Consider the following 24037-nt stretch of genomic DNA (forward strand, 5'->3'; position numbering starts at 1 on the left):
CAGGCGCGGAGGCTTCCCGACACCGTCCTCTCCCCCGCCGCGTGCGGTCTCGGGTGCGCGTGTGTGCGCGGCGGGGGGAGCAGGGGGCGGACACAGTGGAAATTTCCACTCCCTGCAGCAGCCACAGCAGCCGCCACCACCGCGGCGGCGGGAAGGAGGAAGGCGGGCGCAGGCCCGGAGCCGCCGCAGGGGAGAGGCGGCTCCCGCCCCGCCGCTCGGCCCGCCCGGCTCAGAGCCCCCCTCCTCGGTGCCGGGCGTCCCCCATTCGGCCCCCCGGGGGCAGGGGCGGCGGGGCAGCCCCCGGGCGGGCTGTTGCTCGCGAGGCCGCGGCGGCGGAGGCGGTGCCTGCGGCGGGCGGGGGGCGGCGCGGCGGAGCGTGCGCAGCTGCCGGCGCCCTTTAAGCCGCGCCGCCCGCCCGCCCGTTTGGTGTGTGTGCAGCCCGGGAGCCGCGCGGGCGGGAGACGCCGCCAGCACAGCCGGGGACGCGCTTTCCTCCTCTCCTCTTCCGTTACCCCCTGTCCGGCACCGCCGCCCCCTCTTCTTCCCCTGTGCCCCGCCAATCCCCGCTCCTCCCGCTACGGCCGAGCTCTGCGATGCCCCGCTATGAACTGGCTTTGATCCTGAAAGCCATGCAAAGGGTGAGTGAGGGAGGGGCGACGGGCGGGAGGGGACCGGCCAGGTGGGACCGGCAATCGGGGGGCTCCTCTTTTTCCCCCTCTCACCCTATCCAGCCCCGTCCCCGGGGCGAGCAGCGCCCGCCCGCCCGGCCCTCCCTCGTTTCTCGAGGCGGAGTTGTGCGCGGCTCCCGGCCCTTTATCTCTTTCCCCTTTTCTGAATCCTCCCCCGCCGGGAGCTGTCGCAGCGCGGCTCTCCCCGCAGGTAAGCAGCTGCCGGCTGAGCGCAGCCCCGGCTTCGCCCTCCCGCGGTCCCCGCTGCCTCCCGGGCGCTCCCCGCACCTGCCCCGAGCACCTCCCCGCCCGCGGTGCCCCCGGGCCTCGCCCCGCAGCGCCCGGACACGGGTATCCCCTTTGCGGCCCTCTGGTGGGGGAAGGGGGGGGATCTCAGTGTTAATTTTTCAATTTATTCCCTTTTCCGTTCCCCCCCTCCCCTCCCTCCCTTCCCTGCCGTTGCTACCACCAGTTGAGCCGCAGCGATATCGCCCCTTGGAAGGGCTGCCAACCGCTGCTGCTCTTCGGTGGCTCGGTGATAAGCGGTGGTGTGAGCGAGCGGGATGATGCGGTGCTCTGCGAGAGCCCCATCGGGGCTGTGTGATACCTGCGTGTGGAAATAGCGATAAAATAACAGCATCCCGCAATACCTGAGACCCTCTATTTGGGAAACAATAGCTCACGACAGTCCCTCCCCAGTGCCTCCTTTAGCCTTTATCCTTCAGTGCAACACGCAGGGCTGGGGTTGGCATGGAGCAGCACCCATAGCCTATACCCTCCTGGTTCTATCCCTTGCTGTCGCATTTCACCTTTGTTTCTCTGAGCACATACATCTGCAATAGGACATTGAGGAGCAAAGTGACGTTACTCTGTGCCTCCCGTAGTTGCGGGCGCACGTCTTCACACATTGCATCTGCTACATATACTGGTATATTTCCATTCATTTTACATGTAGCATCCACATGTCAGGGTTGGCTTTTTTTTTTTTTTTTTTTTAACTTGGCTTAACTGCAGGAGCTGTAGTAGACTTCTCAGGTGAGTCCCCTAGTGGAGAACTGCGGCAAGTGGAGCAAAGCTGGGGATATCGCTGCACCCCCTCGCGGAGCAGCGCTCAGCCTGGTACCCGTGTGAGCCCTAGGTATGGGGATGGGATACTTTTTGTGGCTGTGCTCGTAATGTGGCAGGTGTACTTGTACTGTGCAGGCACTGTTAAGGCAGAACGGGGCAGGAAGCATAGCAAATGTGGTGTAGTAAGGCACGGAGAAATGCTGCTCTGGAAAGATGCTATAGAGTGCTGCACTGGAGGAAAAACATCATTAGTGCCTAGTGTTTGGCACTGAGACCCAGAGATAGGCTCTTGGTTGTAGAATGCTCCCAGTGTGCGTTAATGCACTGAAGTCCTAACATCTGCAACCTTTCTCTCTTTGATCCTTGTATATTCTTTCCTAATGATGCATCTTAATTTTTTTTCTCCTGTAAGCTGTGTGTTTGTACACTGAGTTTTAGTTCAGGAATATTATTGTTTCTAACCTACCCACGTCATAATTCTAAAATCTAGGTAGTTAATCTCTAGGTGCTGTTTCCTTGATGGTTTGCTTTTCAGTGAGTGTCTTACTACTGTTGCCTTTCATGTGCAGTGTACGTTTGAAACAAATTTCTGTGCATGCTGGTTATATGCTGCACAGTACTGCTGGATCCTGACAGATGGGTTGCTCTAATAACTCCTTAATGATGTGTAATCTGAAGCATGATACTAACTTAAATCGATCAAAATATGGAGACCTGATTTTGGCCTGAAATTGCACAGCCCTGCAGAAGTTGAAGCAGTTGTACACAGTGCTGAGTAAATTTCATTTCCCCTTAATGAGAGCTCTCTGATAAAGCCATCCCAAGCAGATGCTCCATGTGCAAGGTTGTCAGTCTCTCTGTGCTGTGGCTGTGAGCTCTATACCTGTTTCAGGCTGAGCTTGAGTGAGTGCTGGCTCGTCCTCTGCTGTCCCTGATACCCCTTCTCATCCAGCAGCTCCCCTGCCCTGTCTTCCTTATGCTTCACTGTTAACTCCTGTGGGCTCCCCTAGCAGCTTGAGTGCAAACCTCAGAGCTGCAGTCTGGTGGATTTTCACAGCTCTCTCTTTGGAGGCAAGTGCTGTGGTTCTATGGGGTTTCCCCCGCCCACGGTTGTTTTTCTTAGTTGCCTTGGCATTTGCATGGACCAAGGGAAAACGAACTCCCCCCTAAATCAGTTCTGTTGCTTTAGGTTCCTTTGCTCCCTAATACTCCTGTGTTCAAGTTGGCGGTCCCTCATTCTTTTCTTGCATGTGGCTTCTGTTCTGAGTGATAGAGTGTGTAATGCAGCAAGGCATCTTCCTATCCAGCTGACCTCTGTGTGACTGCGGGACTCTGCTTGTTCAGTGTGGCTCTGTGATCCCATCCCATTCTTCTCTGTCCCTGTTGTGCTTAGCAGATGTCCTCAGTCTCTCCAGCTTTCCTACTGTTGCTGTAAAAACACGGTACCTGAAGCTTAGGGGAAGGAGGGAAAGCACAACTCAAACTTTGTCACCAGCTGATGCACTGTACTTACCTGAAGGATCGTGGCTTTATTCTGGTTAGAGCTGAGGAGCCATTCCCTGTCCTGTCCTGTAGGTGGTGTGCAGTCGTGTATCAGACTTGTAGCAAAAAAATCTCTGAGTTGCCCATGGGCTGTGTCCTCAATCAGCAAAGACCCCACTCTGACTCTCAAGAAACTTTAATTAATAAGAATCCCTAAAAGGGCTTCCCGAGTATATTGATTTTGGGGGGGGGGGGTGAACAGTTGTTTGTGGTGTCACTGTATTTGAGAAGTAGCTGCAGTGGGAGCAGTTGGGTAGTGCGAGGAGGAGGAGGTGTTCTTGCAAAGGCAGTATGAGACCAGAGAAGTGAGGTAACAGTAACTTACGGTGGAAGTAGTAAATTTTGCCTCTTTTGCTTTCTGCCTTCAAAGTGTTAGTGAACAATAGCATGATAGCAGACTTGTTGCCAGTTCTTAGCAGCATAGAGATGTGTGTGTGTGTGAAGGTGCAGCGCTTGCACTCTGGAGCCTGAGTCAAAGGCTGCAGTTGTGTGGATAGTAGGGATGCAGAATAAAGACATAGCTCTTCATATTTTGCTACAAATAGTGAAGTTTAGTGCATGATTTTCTAATTATTTCTGCCTTTCTCCCAGGAGAGCATTCAGCAGGGGGGTTCTGGCAGCAGGAAGGGACAGTGACCCATTGGTGGATGTGCTGGAACTCTGGCTTCTGGAAAGTGAGCTGTTCTGCAGGGAGCTTTCCTTTGGCTTCCCTCCTGGTCCTGCTGCAGCTCCCTTGGGAGTCTGGGGAAGAACGGAAGTGGGATATGGGAAGGGGAAAGGGAAGGAAGAGCTGGAAATGGCTTCCTCTTGCTCTGCTGCTGTTTTGCAGACCGACCGCAGGGCGGCAATACGAGACACCCCACGCGGGAGCCGGCAGCCTGGGGAGCGTAGGACAGACAGAGCAGGCGGAATCCCCGTGCTGTGCTTGCTGCTGCCCGGCTGGCAAGTTGGGACAACCCTCTGCGACAGGACAGCGTTGTGACTGCAGCTGCAGAGAATGGGCGCTTGAAAAAACTTCTAGTAGAGGATCTTGCTGAAAATGAGAAAGCGTGTCAGTATTTTTGTTAGCATCGTAGAATCATTTGAGTTGGAAGAGACCTTTTAAAGATCGTCTGGTCCAACGCCCCTGCAATGGACAGGGACACTTACAGCCAGATGAGGTGCTCAGAGCCCTGTCTAACCTGACCTTGAATGTCTCTAGGGATGGGACATCCATCACCTTTCTGGGCAACCTGTTTCTGTGCTCTCCCCCACTTCATCTGTAGTGAAGGCATTGTGATTTAACACCTGTTTACCTTATTACGGCCATTCTCTTAGCTAGGGAATGTGTTCACCCACCTCAGTAGCCCTGCAGTGCACTTGGACTCTCAATTTGACCAGCATACTCACACAGTGTAACTGGTGTTCAGCACCTGTTTGCTGTCTTTTGAGCAGGTTGCTGCTTTTCAGAAACTGTCTACCTGCTGTGGAGATCATTCTTCTATTTTAAGAAAGCTGAAGTAATGGGCAATAGTGTTGCTTGACATCTTGACTATTATGCTTAATTGCTATGTAGGCAGCTGCAGCAATTGGGCTTTTGATATTTTAGTTGCTAGGAAAAGGAGAAGGGAGTGAGGGGGGCAGTGAGCAGGCAGATACTGTTTTTATTTTCTTTCTTTTTTTGATAAACCCACCTATTCTTACCACTGAATTATGCCTTTCCTGTACGCTCTTGCACCACCACCCCCGTTTGGTTGGTTGAAATTACGAGTTTTCTTCTGTTTCCTTTGACTTTTGTAGTGGGCTGAAGTACACTCTTCATGATATTATGTGTAGCAGGGAATGGACTTCTGTGGGGGAGGTGCTGGAATGAAGACCAAATAGCTGGAACCAAAAGAGAGGATTGGAAAGCTACAGGGTCTGCAGTTGACTTTCCTATAAGAGTCAGCTTTTTGTTTTCTGCCTTAAGCATTGCTGTCAGAATACTGGATTTGAACTGTGTGATGTAGACAGTGTTAAAGGATGATGCCATCTTTGCTGACGCTTGCCATTTTTCTTTCCTAGGATCTGAAAGTAGCAAGTTTCTGCCAAGTGTGTGATATTTGCCTGGTTTGGATATGGAGGAGGTGAAGGATTATTATTTTCTGTGAAGTTGTTTAAACCTTTTTATAGCAGATAGTTGTTAGCAAGATGCATTTGGCAAAATTGAAGTGAGTACTAAGATGATGGCAGGAATTAAGATGGTCAAAAGTCTCTTGGTTTATACAGGCTTATTCAGTGATTGAATATGTGTAATAGGATGGGCTGGTGACTCTGCAGCTCTCATTTCCTTAGCTTTTGAGCTGCCTGAGTGTAGAGGCAGGGCTGTGTGCAGGCTGTTGTGAATATGCTGGGGCCAACAGACTTCAGAGGGATTTGGCTAGTTGCTCTTTAGTGGATAGACACGGCAGCTTAAACTTCTAAGACAGGAATTCCCCATTTTGCTCCTGCTACCTATTCAGCACTGTGCTGTTCTGTCTTGGTTGTGCATCTCCTCTCATTTGTTCATTGTGTGTGTGTGCATTTATCTGTACACATCGGATATATATGATCAGAGAGAGGCTTGTAAGCTTCAACGGGAGTAGTTTGTATTCTATCCTTCACAAATGAGAACCTGTTGTACTGATAAAATCACATCATTGCTCTCCATTGTTAAAAAAAAAAAAACAAAAACAAAAACACCAAACAAAAAAACACCTTAAGGGTGACTGGCTTTTTAAGATGTCCTTTGTATCAGTTAGATTTGTCTGCTAAATTAATTAAAGTATGAATGTGTGTATACACTTGTTTTCTTCTAGTACATAATATGTATTTTTTAATAATGTAAGTCCTTGCTGTTTTACATATTCTTTCAGAAGGTGATTTCCTCAATTTCTCTTGTTCCAGAGCCGTAACACTGGCACTTTGGGGATTGCTGATTATTGATCAAGTCACTTGTCTTGTTTTTTTTTTTGTCAGATTACAGACTGAGCAGATTGTTAATTCTGTGACCCACAGCTGCTCATGCCTGCTCTACTACAGATCTCTGACAGAGGAAGCATTGCTGAAGTGGAAGCAGCAGTTAGCATTGCTTATACTAACCTCTGTGCTGCTCAGTTGAGAGCAGCGGGAGCCACTGGGTTATTCACTTGAAAGCTTCCTGCCCTGTGGGATGTAGTTCTGGTGTGCCTCTTGTAGGAGAGCCAATAATGAGGTGGAAGGGGCAGACAGTGGAAAGGAGGGCAGATGGGTAAAATATAACTAGGTGCGTAGAAGTTGGACAGGAAAGATGAGAGCTAAAAATACAGAAAGCAAGGCAAGATCTGTGCAAGTTAAAGGTGTCTGCTATGGGAACATCAGTTCAAATTCTGGAGCTGAGATATTACATAAATATATTGGCCTGGCTGAGGAGGGGGAACAGAAACAAGCATGGGGGTGGCAAACTGTCATGAATGCTAAAAATGTAGTTCTTCATGTTGACACAGGAACTGCTGTTTTGCTATTTCTCACATCCTTTCTTTTTTTTTTTTTTTTTTTTTTTAGTCTTGGCTTGTCCACTTGCAAGCCATTCTTTGTGCTTTGGTCATGAAATCATTTAAGGAATAATAAGTATAAACTAAGGAACTAAGGTACATGGATGGAGGAGGGGAATACGTTCAGTGGAGTTCGTTGAGACTACCTAAGCAAGCTGGGTAGTGTTCACTATAGGTAATTAGAAAGTTCAATTTAGAATTGCACTAGTTGTTCTTTAATCAAGATAACTTTCTTTAATACTCATTTTGGTGCCTTGAAATGCCTTCAGAAATCTTGCAAGAGGATCATCAGGCTAAGAAGTTTGAGGGGCCTCAAAATTGGATTCTGCTGTTTAAAAAGTGCCTGAGAAACTTCAGTCTCGATTAACAATAAAACTTGTGATACTTTATGTTGTTGAAAAGATTGTGGACAGCCATAAATGTGATAGGAACCTGGGGAAGTCCTGAATAAGCTTTGAGTGTTTTCTGTGGTTTTCTTGTGCTTTTTTTTTTCCTTTGTCCTTGAAATTCTGGGAAGAATGACTTCCTTTTCTGCCCAGTTGTGTGGTGGCTCGCATTTAATGATCATTTCTTTCTCTAAGTAGCTTATGCAGTTCCTGCTCTCTAAGTCAAAGTCCTCTTCAAATGAGGTAAACCAACACATTTTTCTGAATAAGGCGTTGTGCAAGTTATTCTAATAAACTGCCAGGTGATGGTAACCACCAACTAGATTGTGTCTTTGTGCCTTGCAGCTGAAGAAGAATCATCTTCAACAGTAGAGATATATCTGCTTTCTGATGGCTTGTGTGCTTTTAATAGTAATTGATGTCTGTCATTCATACACAGAAAACTTTGTTTTATGGTCCCAAGTCCTCTATGGAAGTCAAATACTTGCATGTTTTTATTTCCTTTTTCCTTCATCATGCTATTGATCTTAATCAGAAACTACTTAATTAAACAAACTCGTCGATGGGTAAATAATGCTTGCAAGAAGCAATGGTGCTGCTGAACGTTGATAGACCACTATGAGAAGAAATTTGAGTCTGCAGCTACTAATGTAGTACATCAGCAGACATCTTTACAGACTTACCTGGCATGTGAATTCTGCCTGATGCCAGAACCTTCTCCCTTTCCCCGTTGTTTGGGGGAGATACCCCTTCTCACTTCCCTTTAAAACTACTTTCTTTCCTTGTTTGTCCTATTGTGCTCTTAATTTTGTTATTGTTGGCTGCATGCTTTCTCTGTACTCTCCTTCTTCTGCTTCTACTTCCTGTGTGTGAGGAAGGTCATCTGTCTATCTGCATTTGCAAGAAGCAGCATGGTTTTCTTCCTGAGGGAAGGAGGAGCTGCTTGTAGCGACCCACCTGTGGGCAACTGAGCTTCTAGTAGTCATCTGCTGGAGTTCTGGTGAAGACACAAATCACAAAATAATTGAATGGTTTTGATTGAAAGGGACCTTAATGGTCATCCAGTTCCACTCTCTCTCACTGCTGTGAGAAGGGCTGCCCCCCACCAGCTCACGCTGCCCAGGGCCCCATCCAACCTGGCCTTGAGTGCCTCTGGGGATGGTGCACCACAGCTTCTCTGGGCAGTCTGTACTAGTGCCTCACTGCCCTCCAAGGAAAGCATTTCCTTCTGATCTAAATGTTCCTCCTCAACCCCACCCCTTGACTTATCATTATCTGCCTGTGTGAGAAGTTGGTTTCCCTGAAGCTTATAAGCTCACTTGGAGTACTGCAGGAGGCCTCAGTGTGGTCTCCCTGTAGCCTTCTCTTTGTCAGACTGAAAAAGCCCAGCTCCCTTAGCCTTTCATCACAGGAGAACTGCTTCAGCCCTCTGATCATCTTCATGGCCTCTTCTGGACCTCCTCCAACAGCTCTGTGTTGTTCTTGTACTGGGGGCCCCTGGTCTGGATGCAGCGCTCTGTATGGGGCCTTATAAAGGGAGAGTGGAGAGGATTAACCACCTCTGTCTCCCTGCTGGCCATCCCTTTTTTGATGTAGCCTTGTGTTGGCTGTCTTGGCTGCAAGCATATGATGAGCTTTACATCTACTAGGCCTCCTAAGTCCTCCTCCCAGTCTCTTTGCATATGGAATTGCCTTGCCCCAGATGCAGCACCTTGCACTTGAACTTGAAAATCCATTGATGTTAGCAGGAATAGGAACCTGCTCGGAGAAACTATTGAATTTGAAGTGCAATGACTTACCCCTCAGTCATCACAACTCCCTAATGATACTATGTATTTGCCTGGAAAGGTTGGCCAGTCTTTTGGAGGTGCTGAGCAGCTGTACTTAATGATCTCAGAGCTGATAATATGTCACCCACATAAACATAGGCCAGTTCTTTTGCCTGACACGGAGAAGAGGAAGTGCTTACCTCCTAATTTCCTTTAAACTGGTAGTGTGTTAAAACCTAAAGCTGATGTACTAGCTTTAAGATTAGCAGACTACATCATGTCTAGGCAGGCCTGAGAAGATGGTCTTTCTGTAGGCTTTTATTTTAGCAAATAAAAAGGAATTTTCTGCATCTTCTTTCCTCAAGTTCTTCCCCTTAGGTGTGTGAAGTTTTGGGAAGAACAGCAGTAGCAAGTCATCCACTATTCCTGATGTAGTACAGGAGGCTTAGGAGAAAATAAGTTATCTGAATATGGAAGTGATGGGCAGCAGCATGAAGAGGCTTGCTGAGGCACTGATAGTAATGTAGATTTTGGAAAATAAGTTATCTTCCTCTTGGAAGTTCTTTAACCTGTGCTGCATGATCACTGCAGTAAGGCTGCATCCTCTTTCATCTGCTTGCTTTTTTCCCCCTTGTGAGTTGGTGAAGGACCTGGAAACGTATATGCTTTGGGGCAGGAGGAACTGTTTGTTTATGATTAAAAAGCAAACAACAATAAATAATTTGATCTACAATGCTGGTGCTGTCCGTTACGCTGGCCTTCAGCTTCATGTGGCCTCACAGTACTCCAGTTACTGCTTCTGTAAGAGATCATAATAGCATAACATTTCTGACAGGCAAAATGCAGTGCAGTTGCCCATAGAGAAATGTAGTTCTCTTGCTGCTGAACTGCACGCGTGAGGTTACTTATTTCTCTTCTGTCTCCTTGATCAGTCCTTTAGAATCAAGAAGAACATGCTACAGAGCAACCTTCTTTCTCTAATGCTGCTATGAAAAGATGAAGAACAGAATTGGAGTCGTTCCTGAGATGCCTGACAAAGAAATACATTACATGCTTGTAGTAACTCCTCTGAGTGACTGACTGACTTGAACTCTGCACCCTGAATTGGACTTCTGTGGTGGTGACAATTTACACATGTACCTCTGTGGCACCTGTGTTCTCCAAGGCTGGAGAAGTGTTAATGTGGTATCACTCTGGGGCAGCAGAGTCTGTGTGGCAAACAGGCTGATCCAGGTGGCTGCACATTTAGATAATTTCAACATGTTGAGCTGTTGGAAGTGACATTTCAGACTTATTTATTAAATGTTACAGGTCCAGTTCTGCCTTTGAATTTGTCTGTTTCTTTTGCTGTACTGTGTTGCTTTTGGGTGTCATTCTAGCCCAGCCCCTCTGGCCCAGTTTATCATTTATGAGGCCAAGTCCTAAAAGTCAGTTTGTGGATGTTTAGGGTAGTCCTGAGCAGACCTTGCCTTCTCAAGGACACGTTCTACGTAAGGAGAGTTGAAATGTATCTGTTGATTCAGTTGATCTATGAAGAACGTTTTTGTGCTTCTCTCTCTCTCTTTTTTTTTTTTTTTTGGAAAGATAGGCTACCTCAAGCATCCTTATGTTTACTGTGGAGCAGTGAACAAGCAGGAGCTCACTTGCGTGTCTGTAGCAGGCAGCCTGCAGTGTGAATAGGACAGACAGCACACTCAGAGGGTTGGATGTTGTGCAGGCCTGCTCAAAACATAAAATCTTCATTCTTTTTTTTTTCCTTCCTCCTCCCCCCGGGAGAGAAAGTGTTAATATTTTTTGTGCAGCTGTTGAGTCTGGAAGTCTGGAGGTCTTACACAGGTGAGTTGTTCAATAGGTAAGGCACTACTAGATTGCACTAGCTTGCCTCTGTTTGAAGAAGATAGGAGTGAAGAAATCTTACTTCTAGGAAAGACCTTCAAAACTACCTTGTGAACAAAGCTCTGTACTTAATTTGCTAACAAGTTAGTGTAGACTACTGTGTGTCTTATGTGTCTATGTGTATCCTCAAATTAACCCTCAAAGCATTGGTCACTGAAACTAGCTCTTTAAATGCAGGGGAGAGAGGAAATGAAATGGGAAGCCTCCCATCTGCAATTAAGAGAAATAGACTAAGCACAAACCAGATAGTTGCTTCAGGGCTGGAACAGTTTGATTCTGGCACTTTTAAAGGCCCGTCTTATTAGAAAAGCACTGTGGAGAAAGTGTTCCTTTAAAACAATCATAGAAATTTCTCCTACAAATCCCACCCTAAATCTGCTTCACATTATCTAGCATCTCTTCAGGGATTTGAGACTTTTTTTTTTTCTTACAACACAGGCTGCCTGTTGGAGACAAGAGCATTGTTTCACCAGAGTTGTAATCTTCTATCTTCACGCAAGAGGGAAAAACATTGTTTTGCATCTCTGATATGATCCAGCCCGAAAACAGCTCTAGGGAAAAAAAAAATCATGGTCCTTAGCAGCAGGGCTGTCTTTCTTTTTTTTTTTTTTTTTTTTTGTCAGTGCCACAATGTATGCTGCTCTAATAACTTGAGCTTAAAGTCCCACGGAATGTCTCGAAAGTCCTTCTTAAGACTTGAGGTCGTAACTTGCTGAAAGTTCAGAGGGACGTGTCTCATTTTCATCGTGAAAAAAAAAATTCCAGGGTTATTTTGGAATTAGGTCTAGTATGAAACTGGTACAAGAGACTACTTTAGTACAGTAATTTAGTGACAGTGCAGCAGATTTGTGGCAGCTACTGAAAACTTCAGACCTTTCTGTTCAAGTAAGCTGAAACCTGTAAATTTCAGATGTTGATTACAAAGGTGATAGTTCAAGCCTCTGTAGACTGCTTGTTTAAAATAAATAATTTGGCTGTACCTTCCAGTGGGAAATACTCAATAAACTTCACGTATTGTTTATTTTAGTTAGAATGAGCCTGTAGTAGTTTGGCATGTATCCCAACTGAGAAATATCACAATTTATTCAAGGGCAGCTGCATCTTCTACTTACGCTCTTTCCAGGGGGATTGAATGTGCTTGTGTAATGGTCTTATGAGCTGGGTACCTCTTCTATCATGTAGACATAGTTTCATTGGGTATTGTCATGATTCATACATGTGTAGTATAACTTTGCAGGGTTGTTGATTAACCCACAGGGAAGATACTGAGAAGTGAGCTGGAGTTCAAGTCCAACATTTTTCAGTAACAGAATGGCAATAGAACGTTATCCCATACAGTAGAAGAGGGATAATATAGATTCTTGCTGTTTTTTTAGCTTGCCCATTATTCCGACTCTGTATAGTTTTTCTTATTCTCCAGGGTGTTTCTTCCACTTCCCTTAAAATATTTGTATTTTTGGTGCAAGCATTATATAGCTTGCAAACTTGAAAACTTAGGGAAATATTGTAAAAGAAACAACAGTATGAAAGTGTTGCTCAGAAATGCTTAAAACTAAGAATACTATGCATAACTCTGGCATATAGTGTGATGGCACCCTATGATCTGAAGTATTTAGAATTTTTTGTTTTGGATTAAACTAAACCATTTAACTTGTGCTGCGTTTGTGAGTGGGGTTAAACATGAATTCTTCTATGGAAGGACTTCAAATGCATCTGTGGCTTGAGGCTTATGAACATTAGAAATTTAGCACAGTACTGTAATCAGTCCATTTTGTGCCACGTCTCCGTAGTCTTTCATTATTGACTATAGCTCCCGCAGAATGAATACGTGTATTCTCATGTGGGTTTGTGGTGGTAGGGAACCCTTATTATCTTGTTCTGAATGTGAACTACTCTTGAAAAACAGCCAGCTTGTACAAATAACATGATTGTGATTTTCTCCTTAAGGCTGAAGTTTCTTGTAAGTCTTTTTTAAAATACATCTGCCTTAATGAGAAGCATACATTCTTACGTCAGCACCTCTGCTGCCTTCAGTAAGGCAGGGATATGCGTGCATTTTCAAGCTTAATTACAGCTTATTATGGTCTGTTTGAGAACTTTTGATGTTTTAATTTTTTTAAAGAAAAATGAGTTTGCTACAAGGGTGCTGAAGGGGAAACCACCCAAATGCTGGTATGTTATCCGTGAGTTTGTGTTAATCAGAGGTGAATTAATAGGAAAACGTGTGCTTTCAGAGTGGTACCCAAAGTGCTTTTGCAAAGGAAGTAGAAGAGGGAGTGCCTAAAACTGCTGTTTGTAGGCCTCCTAAGGCTGATAGACCTTATGTGCAGAACAGCAATCAGTGATTTGTGTGCTTGCCTTTATTAGTGGATGGGAAAGAGAAATGGTGTCAGTTCCTGTTCTTTCCTTCTCTGTGATAAGTTTGAATTCCAAGGTTGTGCTTGTTTATTATTGGGAGCAGAAAAACTTTGTGTCCAGTCCTCCCATAAGCCATTAAATGATTTTGGAAGGTAAATGATACTTTCTAAGGCAGAATCAGGAGAAAGGAGCATCTTGTCTCCATAACAGAGATAGGAATCATTGTGCAACTCTTTAATGCCCCCTTTCTTTCCCACCTTTTCAGTTATCTTGACAGCGTATCTTTTTATTATCCTCTTGCCTCCACTTTGAGCAAGGAGTGTTTAAATGAATTCCCTTGTTCACTGATGTGCTTTAGTAGAACAGGGTATGATCTGGGGGTTCAGGAATAGAACAGCAGGACATACTTTATCTTCAAACCTGCCTCTGGTTTTAATGTGATCCTTTTCGTGCTTGAGTACAGATGGGTGGTACTGGGAACTGGAAGCTACCAAAAACCATCCAGTTTTTCATCGTGGTACCTGGAGTGCTCCCAGAGAATGCTGAAGCCACGTGGGTGCAGACATCAAAAAGCATGTGGAAGATAAAGATACCCTAAAGCTGGATGTGAGGCATAGTTTTGCTTTTGCCATCTGGATGAGCGGGACTTTTTCTTCACTCAGAGGATGTGTGATATGTATGAAGAGCTTCCAGAGAGAAGTGTAGCCCTATTATAATCTGTACCTTAGGCAGGTGCAAACTTGCTTAAAACCTGTGGAATAACTTTGGTTCTCCAGGTGATGATAAATGTATGTTGTTTCTTGACAGCATTATGTCTTTGTAGTTCTAGTATCCAGCTTGCGTCTTGAGTGCATGCATAAGACATCAGGATCTATTAAGATTTGTAAGATGCAGTGCTAGAGCAATACAGGAGATGACTAGCCAGGTTAAAGTTCCTTTGTGTTTTTTCTTTTTTCCTAAGATTGTCTGAAAGAGGAAGGCCTTTTTAGTGGCTTGAGAAATAGAATTGAGAGACTGTAAAGTAAAGATTAATGAAAATGTTTCTTGCCTTGTTTGGGGGAACTTGGGTGACTTAATAGTCTGGAATTGCTGTGTATCTTAAGGTGCTTGTTAAAGTTGACTTATAAAAGGCATAACTACTTAGTTTTACAAGTATTGAATTTGTGTGTATTATGGATTGCTTAAATACAGCATGGATTGCAGGAAATGTAAAGGGGGAAAATCTGTGGTGTTGAGTCATTGTTTTACTAGACTTCAAATTTTTTCTCATTACTTCATGAAATTCTCCTCTAATTCAATCTTTGTCTTTTGTCTTTGCTGCCTTGCAGGGTTGGTACAGTAGGCCTCACTAAACTTAGCTGCAACTAAGAATTTCTCCTACATCAACTGAGTTAAGGCTGATGCTCTTGTGGAATGTGGATTAAAAGTGCGTGCTAAGTTCCAAATTTCCATTTGAGAAGCGGAGAAACTAAATGTACCACAACCACCAGCATCAGGACAGCAAACCAAGGGACAAAGAATTTGATCCGCAGTGTTGATACATGTTAACTGGTTCACGTGTTGCTTAAGAGACGTTTGCTGGGGGGCGAGAAGTGGACGTCAGCTGTGCGAAGTCATTTTGTTTACAAAAATGAGGGCTTCTTTGGAAACAGCAGACATTGCCATTGTGGCGCTGTACTTCGTGCTTGTAATGTGCATAGGTTTTTTTGCCATGTGGAAATACAATCGAAGCACCGTAAGTGGCTACTTCTTGGCAGGGCGTTCTATGACCTGGGTAGCGATTGGTGCATCTTTATTTGTGAGCAATATTGGAAGTGAACATTTCATTGGGCTCGCAGGATCTGGAGCGGCAAGTGGATTTGCAGTAGGTGCATGGGAATTCAACGCCTTAATGCTTTTGCAGCTTTTAGGATGGGTCTTTGTCCCTGTCTACATCCGGTCAGGAGTGTACACCATGCCGGAATACTTGTCCAAGCGTTTTGGAGGGCATAGAATCCAAATCTATTTTGCAGCATTGTCTCTAATTCTTTATATCTTCACCAAACTTTCAGTTGACTTGTATTCAGGGGCGCTTTTTATTCAAGAATCGCTAGGTTGGAATCTCTATTTGTCAGTAATCCTCCTTATTGGAATGACTGCACTGTTGACTGTGACCGGAGGTCTTGTGGCTGTCATCTACACAGACACCCTTCAAGCTCTGCTTATGATTATTGGTGCCCTCACACTTATGATCATAAGTATTATGGAGGTTGGTGGGTTTGAAGAAGTTAAAAGAAGGTACATGTTAGCATCACCAAATATTACGTCTATCTTGTTAACCTACAACATTTCCAATACCAATTCCTGCAATGTGGACCCAAAGCCCGACGCTCTTAAAATGTTGCGTGAGCCAACAGATGAAGATATTCCCTGGCCTGGATTTCTGTTGGGACAGACTCCAGCATCTGTCTGGTACTGGTGTGCTGATCAAGTCATAGTGCAGAGAGTTTTAGCTGCAAAAAACATTGCTCATGCCAAAGGATCCACTCTGATGGCAGGCTTCTTAAAGTTACTGCCAATGTTTATTATAGTTGTCCCGGGGATGATTTCACGAATACTGTTTGCAGATGATATCGCCTGCATTAATCCAGAACACTGTTTTCAAGTCTGCGGGAGCAGAGCCGGATGCTCTAACATTGCCTATCCACGTTTGGTGATGAAACTTGTGCCGGTTGGTCTTCGGGGACTGATGATGGCTGTGATGATTGCTGCACTGATGAGTGACCTGGACTCTATATTCAACAGTGCCAGCACCATATTCACGCTTGATGTCTACAAACTCATTCGGAAGAGTGCAACGTCTAGAGAACTGATGATTGTAGGAAGAGTCTTTGTGGCATTCATGGTAGTTATAAGCATTGCCTGGGTCCCCATAATTGTTGAAATGCAAGGTGGTCAGATGTACCTTTATATTCAAGAGGTAGCAGACTATCTGACCCCACCGGTGGCTGCTCTGTTTCTTATGGGTATATTTTGGAAGCGTTGCAATGAACAGGGAGCGTTCTATGGCGGAATGGCTGGGTTTGTCCTTGGAGCGATACGGTTGATACTGGCATTTATCTATCGTGCTCCGGAGTGTAACCAACCAGATACTAGGCCAAGCTTTATCAAAAACATCCATTACATGTATGTTGCTACAGCTCTGTTCTGGATCACTGGAATTGTGACCTTTATAGTGAGCCTTCTTACGCCTCCGCCTACAAAGGAACAGGTTCGAACAACCACTTTCTGGGCTGTGAGAAACAGGAATGTAAAAGAGAATACTGCAAAGGGGGAGCGGTACAAAATACAAGAAAAGAACATCTTGAGGTGTAATGAAAATACTAACCATATCATTCCAAATGGCAAATCTGAAGAAAACATTAAAAATATTAAGCCTGAGGATATCAATCTTCTGGTTACTTGCAGAGATGACAGCAACCCGGTGATTTCTGTAAGTCACTCTGAAGTCGAGACACCAGTTGATTGCTATTCGAATGGACAAGTGGCTTTGATGGGTGAGAAAAAGCACGAGGAAGAAACTGATGATAGAGAGAGACATTTGAAATTCATAGATTGGTTCTGTGGCTTTAAAAGTAAAAACATGAACAAGAGAGCTGTTCGGGAGATGGAGGAAGAGACTGTTTGTTTACAAATGCTGGAAGAGACTCCAAAAGTTAAACTATTACTAAATACTGGACTGGTCTGTGTCTGTTCGCTTGGAATATTCATGTTTGTCTATTTCTCTTTGTGAGTGAATAGTGAACTTTTAAGGGTATGGCTAAACATACAGAAGTTGATACAGGTCTCTGGAGATTTTTTTATTTTTATTTTTTCCAAGTAACATAACTGCAACCCAGGCATTGTTTACGCTATAACTGTAAAATCAACTCAACTTTAGCCTATTTAGAGACCATTTGAGACATGCTGTCCTATCTGCTGAAAGCAGGATGTGTTGTGTGGTGTCTCTCTCCCTCTTTCTTCCCTCCTCTCCCCTCATTTGCAGTACTAATCTTTTCTTTTTTTTCCATGTACACGTGTGTAAATATACCAAAGGCAGGCAGGTGGCTGTGTTTGAAGTCAGGCAGTTCTAGAGTTCAGTCAACATTAAGATGAAGATAACAAGTAATCATTTACCTTTGTGTAAAATCTAAAATGATTAAAGCTATGTCGAAAGATCTTGAATGCAAAGTTGTGATGCACATCATTGTATCATTGTTCTTTGTAATGTAGCTGTGTTATCTTGGCCAACATAATACTTATGAATCTTACTCGTCACTTCCAGTGTTTTCAGCTTCTCAGTTCTCTTATGGCAACAACAGAATGATATTTTTCCTGTAGTAATTTAAAATGTGATACCTGTTAGTAGCTTTCTGTCGTTCTTCCCTGTAAGGAAATGTTTATCTTTTGATCTTTATCCTTTGTAAATTGCAGTACTGAAAAGCTGTTGTATTTAAATCAAAGAAACCCTGGAGATGACGAACTGGCAATGGAAGAGAGAGAAAAAGGGGGGTGAAAAAGGGTTCTCTTCATTGTGATTTTATAGTATATCGAAGTGGAAGAATATACATTCAATGCTGACAGTCCACAAAACTGTAGCCTTATGTTGTCATTGACATAATTAGGGTTTACCTCTTTTTAGAGAAAAATCTATACATAGGCTCTGCCACATGGGAGAAAGAGAAATGTTAGACTTCACATGTCTTAAATTTAAAATTAAAATATAACTCTTTTTTTCCTCCATGATGGGGAAAAAGGGAATGCTCCACAGCCTTATCGCTGCTGTATGTTGAGTCTGGAAGGGGAGAAAACAAAGGAGAGGGGAAGGGGAGGTGAGGGAGAGAGGTGCAAAGTCCCTGTTTTCCAGAGTCACATCCAGGCTGCCTTTGGAACTAACTCCTGCAGCAGTCTTTGCTCCAGAGCTCATCTGGGGAATTCGGGAGAGCCCAAGTGGCCTGGCTGAAACAGTGTGAGGGGCTGTGCCGACAATGCCCGATGTGTTTTAAGGGACCAGAAATGTTTCCTATGCACAGTCAAATTTCTTGATAAACTTGAGAACAGATAGTTCCGTAGAGATGAAATTTGGGTTAATCTTGCCATTGGGCGGTTGGACTCGGTGATCTCTGGAGGTCCCTTCCAACCCCTACAATTCTGTGATTCTATAATTCTGTGACTGTTGGAGACAGTCAATGTCTCCAGTTGTTTTCCAGTACATTGGGTCCTGTAAGCTGCAGGCTGCTTAAGTAGCTTTTAGCAATATGATATATGATGTGTATTTTCAAGCAAACCAATTAATGTTGGGTTTTGTGGAGGATTTTTTTGTTTGTTTTGAAATCAGTTGATTCCCATTAGCTCTGAGACTTTAGTTAGAGGGTGAGATGTCTCACCTTTCTCCACTTCATTTAGTTGTTGCCACTGTGAAGTAGGATACTCTAACTGGAAATACGGTAGTGTTGGAACCCTGTTGGAGTATATCTAAGAGAGGAGAGTTACCATACCTGAGTCTTGGTGTAAATACACATTTTCTTGCAGTTTGTGGCTCACTTCACTCAGAAAAAAATATTTTAACTCCTCCTTAATGGTAAAATTCTAGTATATGAAGTATACTAGAATTAAAGGAATCTCAAGTTAATAATGGGGTGAGTTGGGAATAATGATATTATATGTAAAAGACATAAAACATCATCAAATGTTTCCATGCAGGATAAAATAATCTAGGACAGAACTTGCCTGACGTTACTGGAGTGAAAAATGACTCGTAGGATGAGAATAAGCCTCAGACTATCAGTATTTTCTTGAAAAGCCTAGGTTCTAGTGTGCCAGATTTGGCACTGGCAAAGAGACTTACGTGCTGGGCACTGTCCTTTACTAACTTGGCTTGTCTTTCTATCAGCAGCTGGTACTTGGGTTTTCCAGAGCAGTCTTTTTGGCTCTAATACTAACAAATGCATTACCACCTAACCTGTGCAGTTAGGTTAGCTCAGGGACCCTTCTGCTTGGCTGCCCTTGCTTCGTCCTTGCTTACTTTTTTTCCAGGGTGCCTTATGTAGTTATGAAGCTGAAGGCATGGCTTTTAGTGCCACCTAAATAGCAATTTGCTTATAATGTGTTTTCCTAGGTTGTTTTTCCCTCCTCTTTCCCCAAGTCATTTGCTGTTTAAACAGAACGCAGTTCTATCTCTGTTCTGTTTAAATAGTCTGTGCATGGGATGCGTGTATCAGTATAACTGCAGTCAGATCCATGGTCAAATTGATCCTTTGATCACCGTATGGAGTCAGAATTTTTCCCAAACGTACAGTGCAGCCTTTGACTGTTGAATCTGAGATACTCAATATTCCAGTTAATACGTTCTTATTTTTGCTGCACTAACAAGTTGCCAAATCAATATAAGTGATAATTGACAGGCATTTAGAATCTTCATGAAGTAATACTCTCACTATTTAAACCATTCTTGTGAAGAAGCTTTTTAGCAAATTGTTTATTTGGTGGTTCTTTTTTCTCTTAAGTCATTTACAAACATTTCTATGGTACTCTCTGCCTGATGTCGGCCTCTTCAGTCGTGTTCTGTTTCCATGTCTTAGAGGTGTCATAGAGCTTGCCCGATATTCTTTGCTGCATGTAACCACTTAACAAAATCCTTTTATCCCCCCAAACTTTAAGGCTTCAACAACTGTTGGTGAGCAAACGCCTCACTCAGTCTAAGAGACTATAGTGTTAGAAGTTGCTCGAGGGTTTTTTTTTATAGCGTAAACATGCCTTTGCTAATTTTTTGGTCATGATCTACTTGCAATCCTGGTTAATATGTTTGGGTCCAAACACCAACTTTTTGGTCTAGTAGAACTGCAGTTTGTCCTGCAATGGACAACTGGTTCCATACATGTTAATGACTGGCCTCCTATCAGGTGGGACTGGCAAGCTCACAGGGGCAGAGCCAGGGGGATGCATGGCTTCCCTCTCTGCAGCAGGGGGATTATTTATTGCCTTGAACTTAGAATGACAGTCTTGAAGAAGTCGTTTTGGAGCTACACCTTTTTTGTTGTTGTTACCCTTAACTTATTTTTCTTTTAAGATATCTGAATCTTCTCCCAGAAATCTGTTAGAAGCCTTTTATTAAAAAAAAAGAAAAAAAAAAAAAGACAAGCTAAGAAGAAGGCGGCTTCTTGAGGGCTTAAGAGTGCATTCTGGGAGACTATTCTTATTTAATTTTTTTTTTTTAAATGAATGATTTGATGCTGTTCTCTGCCAAAGTTATTTTTTTTAATATTTTTTTTAATTATTACTTTTACCGTTGTTCTTTTTTTTGTTTGTTTTTCCTGTTAGCTTTTGCTAATACCTGAAAGGAAATGGCGAGAGTTTGTAAGAAACTAAAAATGGCCTTCAGTTATACCACTCGTGTATTTTTTACTTCTCTAAATCTGTGTTTCACCCTTATCCCAGAAGGACCAGCGTGAGACTTCTGATGCAAGTCATGAGAGTAGTGTAACTCAGTAGTGAAAAGGATTTCCCACAAGGTTACGGTGAATGGGCAGAGCCATCAGCAGATCTCTGCATGAACACTTAAAGCTAAAGCTGCTTACAACTTTAAAACGTACAGCTTTATTTTTTTGATATATATATTTTTTTAAATCCTGAGATAAAGGAGGTGATGGGAGATGCTCCCTTTTAGAGAACAGGATGCATGGGAGAGGTTGGAGCTGATGTGCTCTAACACTTTTGAGGAAATCTTTGGATTTAGCATGTATAGCAAAGCAAAAAAAAAAAAAAAAAGCTCACCTGTTAATTTGGTATTCTGTATGTTCTGTGCCCTTAAATGTAATTGTTTTGAAAATAAAACTAACCTTGTTACGTGATGTTAAAAAGCAAACTTGTGTGCAATGTTTTAAATTTTTTTTTTTTTAAGAAAATGTTTGTATATAATTAAATGGTTTAATGTGCTTTAATTGGCCTAAGGTAAAGAGTAGTCCTAGAATGTAAACATATATAATTAGAATTTCTGATTTCACTGTGAGATCTCTGAACTCTCTTGTTTTGCGAAGTGGTTTGTTTTGTTTACAAAACACTTTCAATTATTTCTTTTATGGTGTTGGTTCAAAGGCATTTGCTTCACTTCTGTTCTAATATTGAATTCATGGTATAGTGACATCTGGTGACACTTAGCATTATCAGTTTCACTGTGTAAAGTCAGACACTTTGAGCAAAAATGGTAATGATATGACAATTCTCTGTGTCTATGAATACACGTTTTTAAATGAGGTGGTTATAAAAATAGTTGCTGTGCAAAATGTTAGTAGTCTTCTTCAAGAAGAAAGCAAATTTTCTAATATCACTAGAGCAGTCTCTTCATTCATCTTCTTATTTTTGAAGCACAGTGTCAAAGTGATGCTGCTTTACCTTGTATTTCTGATATAATGTTTTTTTTAGATATCTGTGAGGTATTTTTGGTTTTTTGTTGCTATTGTATTTTTCTGCAGATTTTATATAAAATACCAGTTAATGAACTGCCTTTTTTTTTTAACTATTCAACTAAAATACATTTCAGACCAAAACCAAATGATATGATCTATAGCATTTGAAATCTGCCTTTTTCCTTGTCCCTTGTTTTTTTTTTTTTCTTTCCTTTTGGTTTTCATTTGTTTGTTTGTTTTGAAATAAGCCAAATGGGCATGTAGATAAGATCGCTATAATGGATCCAGGTCTCTTTTGGTAAAGTGTTATTTAAAGGTCTGTTAAGATCTTATAAGACAATATACTGATAAAAATTATTGTAGTAGGAATATAGTTTTAGAAGTGTTAATGAGATTAATACAGCTTAATTATACTTGTAAGTTGCTACTGTCCATAATGACAAGCTTTTTGTCATAGAAACGATGTATGATAAATTAATTTTGGTCTAGTGTATAGAATTATCATATTGCTATAAATCTTTGAAGTAAATCTGATGCAAAATTTTCATAGTTAGCATTGCTGGCCCTGTGTATACTGTTCTTTGTATACTGTATGCATATTATTTCGCCTACTGCATTAGTCTTCAAACTAAAACTCTTATTAGAGAGTATTTGGATACTTCAGACTGTGTTTCTTGCAGTTTACATTCCTTTACCATGGCATTTTGTCCTGTCTAAAAGTATTGTATGGAAATGTTTAAAACTTCTGTACAAAGTTTCAATAAAAATAGAGGAAAAACAAGAATAGATATTTGTGAAGCTATTTTGGAGAATCTCTCATAATTATGTCTCATATATTCTTGCTTGTAATGAGCTTTATGTCCGCATATATAAAGAATATCTCCTATTTTGCACCTGTTAATAAAGGCAAACCTCTTGAAGCAGGGCATGGGCATTTTCTTAACGGAGTTTAAAACAACAACAACAAACAAGAGAACAAAGCAGGACTTTCAAACTGCAAGAAGAACTTAAGGATCCAAACTGTAGTTGTAGAGTTTAGCTGTGGAACTGTGCTGGGGGAAGGTGGGCTTATGGGTGAGACCTGTGGGTGGTGTGGGCTGCTTCTTTTGCAACCTGAAGGTCAGGATGCCAGCCAGCAGCAGGGGAAGGCTAGCTGCCAGATGCACCCTTAGAACAGCTGCTTGCTTAAAACAGAATATGGGTGAGCCCATAGTTAGTGCAGGCTTGTCAGACACAGGGTAAAATTGTGCTTTTGTTTTCTTTTATATGCCAACTACTGCTTCATTAACCAGTTTGTGAATGAGACGGGCATCTTCTTACTTGGTTCTGGAGTATCCTTAAATACCTACAGTTGTGCTTTTTGCATCCCTCTGGGACCATCACAGCCTGTAAGCCTTGGTGTGCCTGCTGTTTATTTCCAGTTGCGGTCTAAAAATTGGTCCTAGTGCCTGAGTTCCACAAGGAGCCCCTGTTCGTAGGCATGTTCTGAGAATGATGAGTGTGATGCTGTCTTCTGTTTCATAGGAAGCTGTTAAGGCTTGGAGTAGTCAGTGCTAAAATCCTTGCCCATGGAGTGGGAAGGATACTTACTCAGGATGTTTACTTGAAAAAGATTAAAATATCAACAGTTCTAGAAGAGGGGGCCAAATGTGAGTCCTCCCCTTCCTTCTCTCCTTATCCCCCATAAGGATGTATTTGAGCTAATAGCTATGGAAAGTGTGGTGTTAGTCATGGTTTCTTTGTTGGCCAGTGAAGAAAGTGGGGCAGGTCTGTGGATTAGACAGCTATGGAACGGTGACAGTAGAGTAGGAGCAAACTATGGGAAGGACATGAAACAGATCTTCAGCTGTAGGAAAATTTTGCATTCATTAAATATTTTCTTGATATACTCTTGCTGCTGTGTTTCAGAAGCAAAGCGGAAGCTTGGCTGATGTTTAAAGAAATGGGTCCAAAACATCTTTGGAGAAGAAAGCTTTGACTCAGGATACAAAATAAGCAAAGATTCTTGCCTGCAGATTTGGCATGGATTTGTGACTTACGGGAGGGAGAGGACTCATGCTTTTGTTAGCTGTTAATTAATTAGTTATCTAATTGGTCTATAGGGTGATTACCCAGTGAGCAGCTTTCCATTTCATTGATTTTAAAAGAAGATCAGGAAGTATTTTTGTCACCTACTGGTTCCATTTGTGTTAATTAGCAAAGACTCCCAATACCCAATTTACTGAGACCTTCATGTTTCTCTGGGTGTGGATTCCTGGCCCAGGCAAGTTGTGGGCAGGCTCTGTAAATGCTGCAGCAGCATTTATTTTGAGGGTTCACTGGAAAAACTCAAGGAGAGGGTGGTAATAAGTACTCTGCCTACTGGCGCTAAAGTGAATTCTCCTTCCTTGGATGTGG

General features: G+C 42.9%; 2 protein-coding genes across 4 annotated transcripts in view; both read left to right on the plus strand.

Moving 5' to 3' along the window:
- Nucleotides 1-499: 499 nt before the first annotated feature.
- Nucleotides 500-22421, plus strand: SLC5A3 (solute carrier family 5 member 3). 2 transcript variants are annotated; one of them, XM_031612607.2, is made up of 2 exons: nt 500-638; nt 14546-22421. In XM_031612607.2, the coding sequence occupies exon 2, from the start codon at nt 14848-14850 to the stop codon at nt 16987-16989; it is 2142 nt and encodes a 713-aa protein (XP_031468467.1). In that variant the 5' UTR covers nt 500-638; nt 14546-14847; the 3' UTR covers nt 16990-22421. The 2 variants fall into 2 exon arrangements, with proteins under 2 accessions (XP_031468467.1, XP_089978339.1); XM_090122213.1 differs by lacking the exon at nt 500-638 and adding an exon at nt 746-879.
- The window catches only part of MRPS6 (mitochondrial ribosomal protein S6), a 45955-nt gene continuing 22421 nt past the window's right edge, over nt 504-24037 (plus strand). For both annotated transcript variants that reach the window (XM_031612608.2, XM_090122217.1), the window contains exon 1: nt 504-638. In XM_031612608.2, the coding sequence (XP_031468468.1) occupies nt 594-638 (45 nt within the window). In that variant the 5' untranslated portion in view covers nt 504-593. The remainder of the gene's footprint in view (nt 639-24037) is intronic.

Source organism: Phasianus colchicus, chromosome 1 (genome assembly GCF_987193195.1).
Source record: "Phasianus colchicus chromosome 1, bPhaCol1.hap1.1, whole genome shotgun sequence".
Classification (NCBI taxonomy): Eukaryota; Metazoa; Chordata; class Aves; order Galliformes; family Phasianidae; genus Phasianus; species Phasianus colchicus.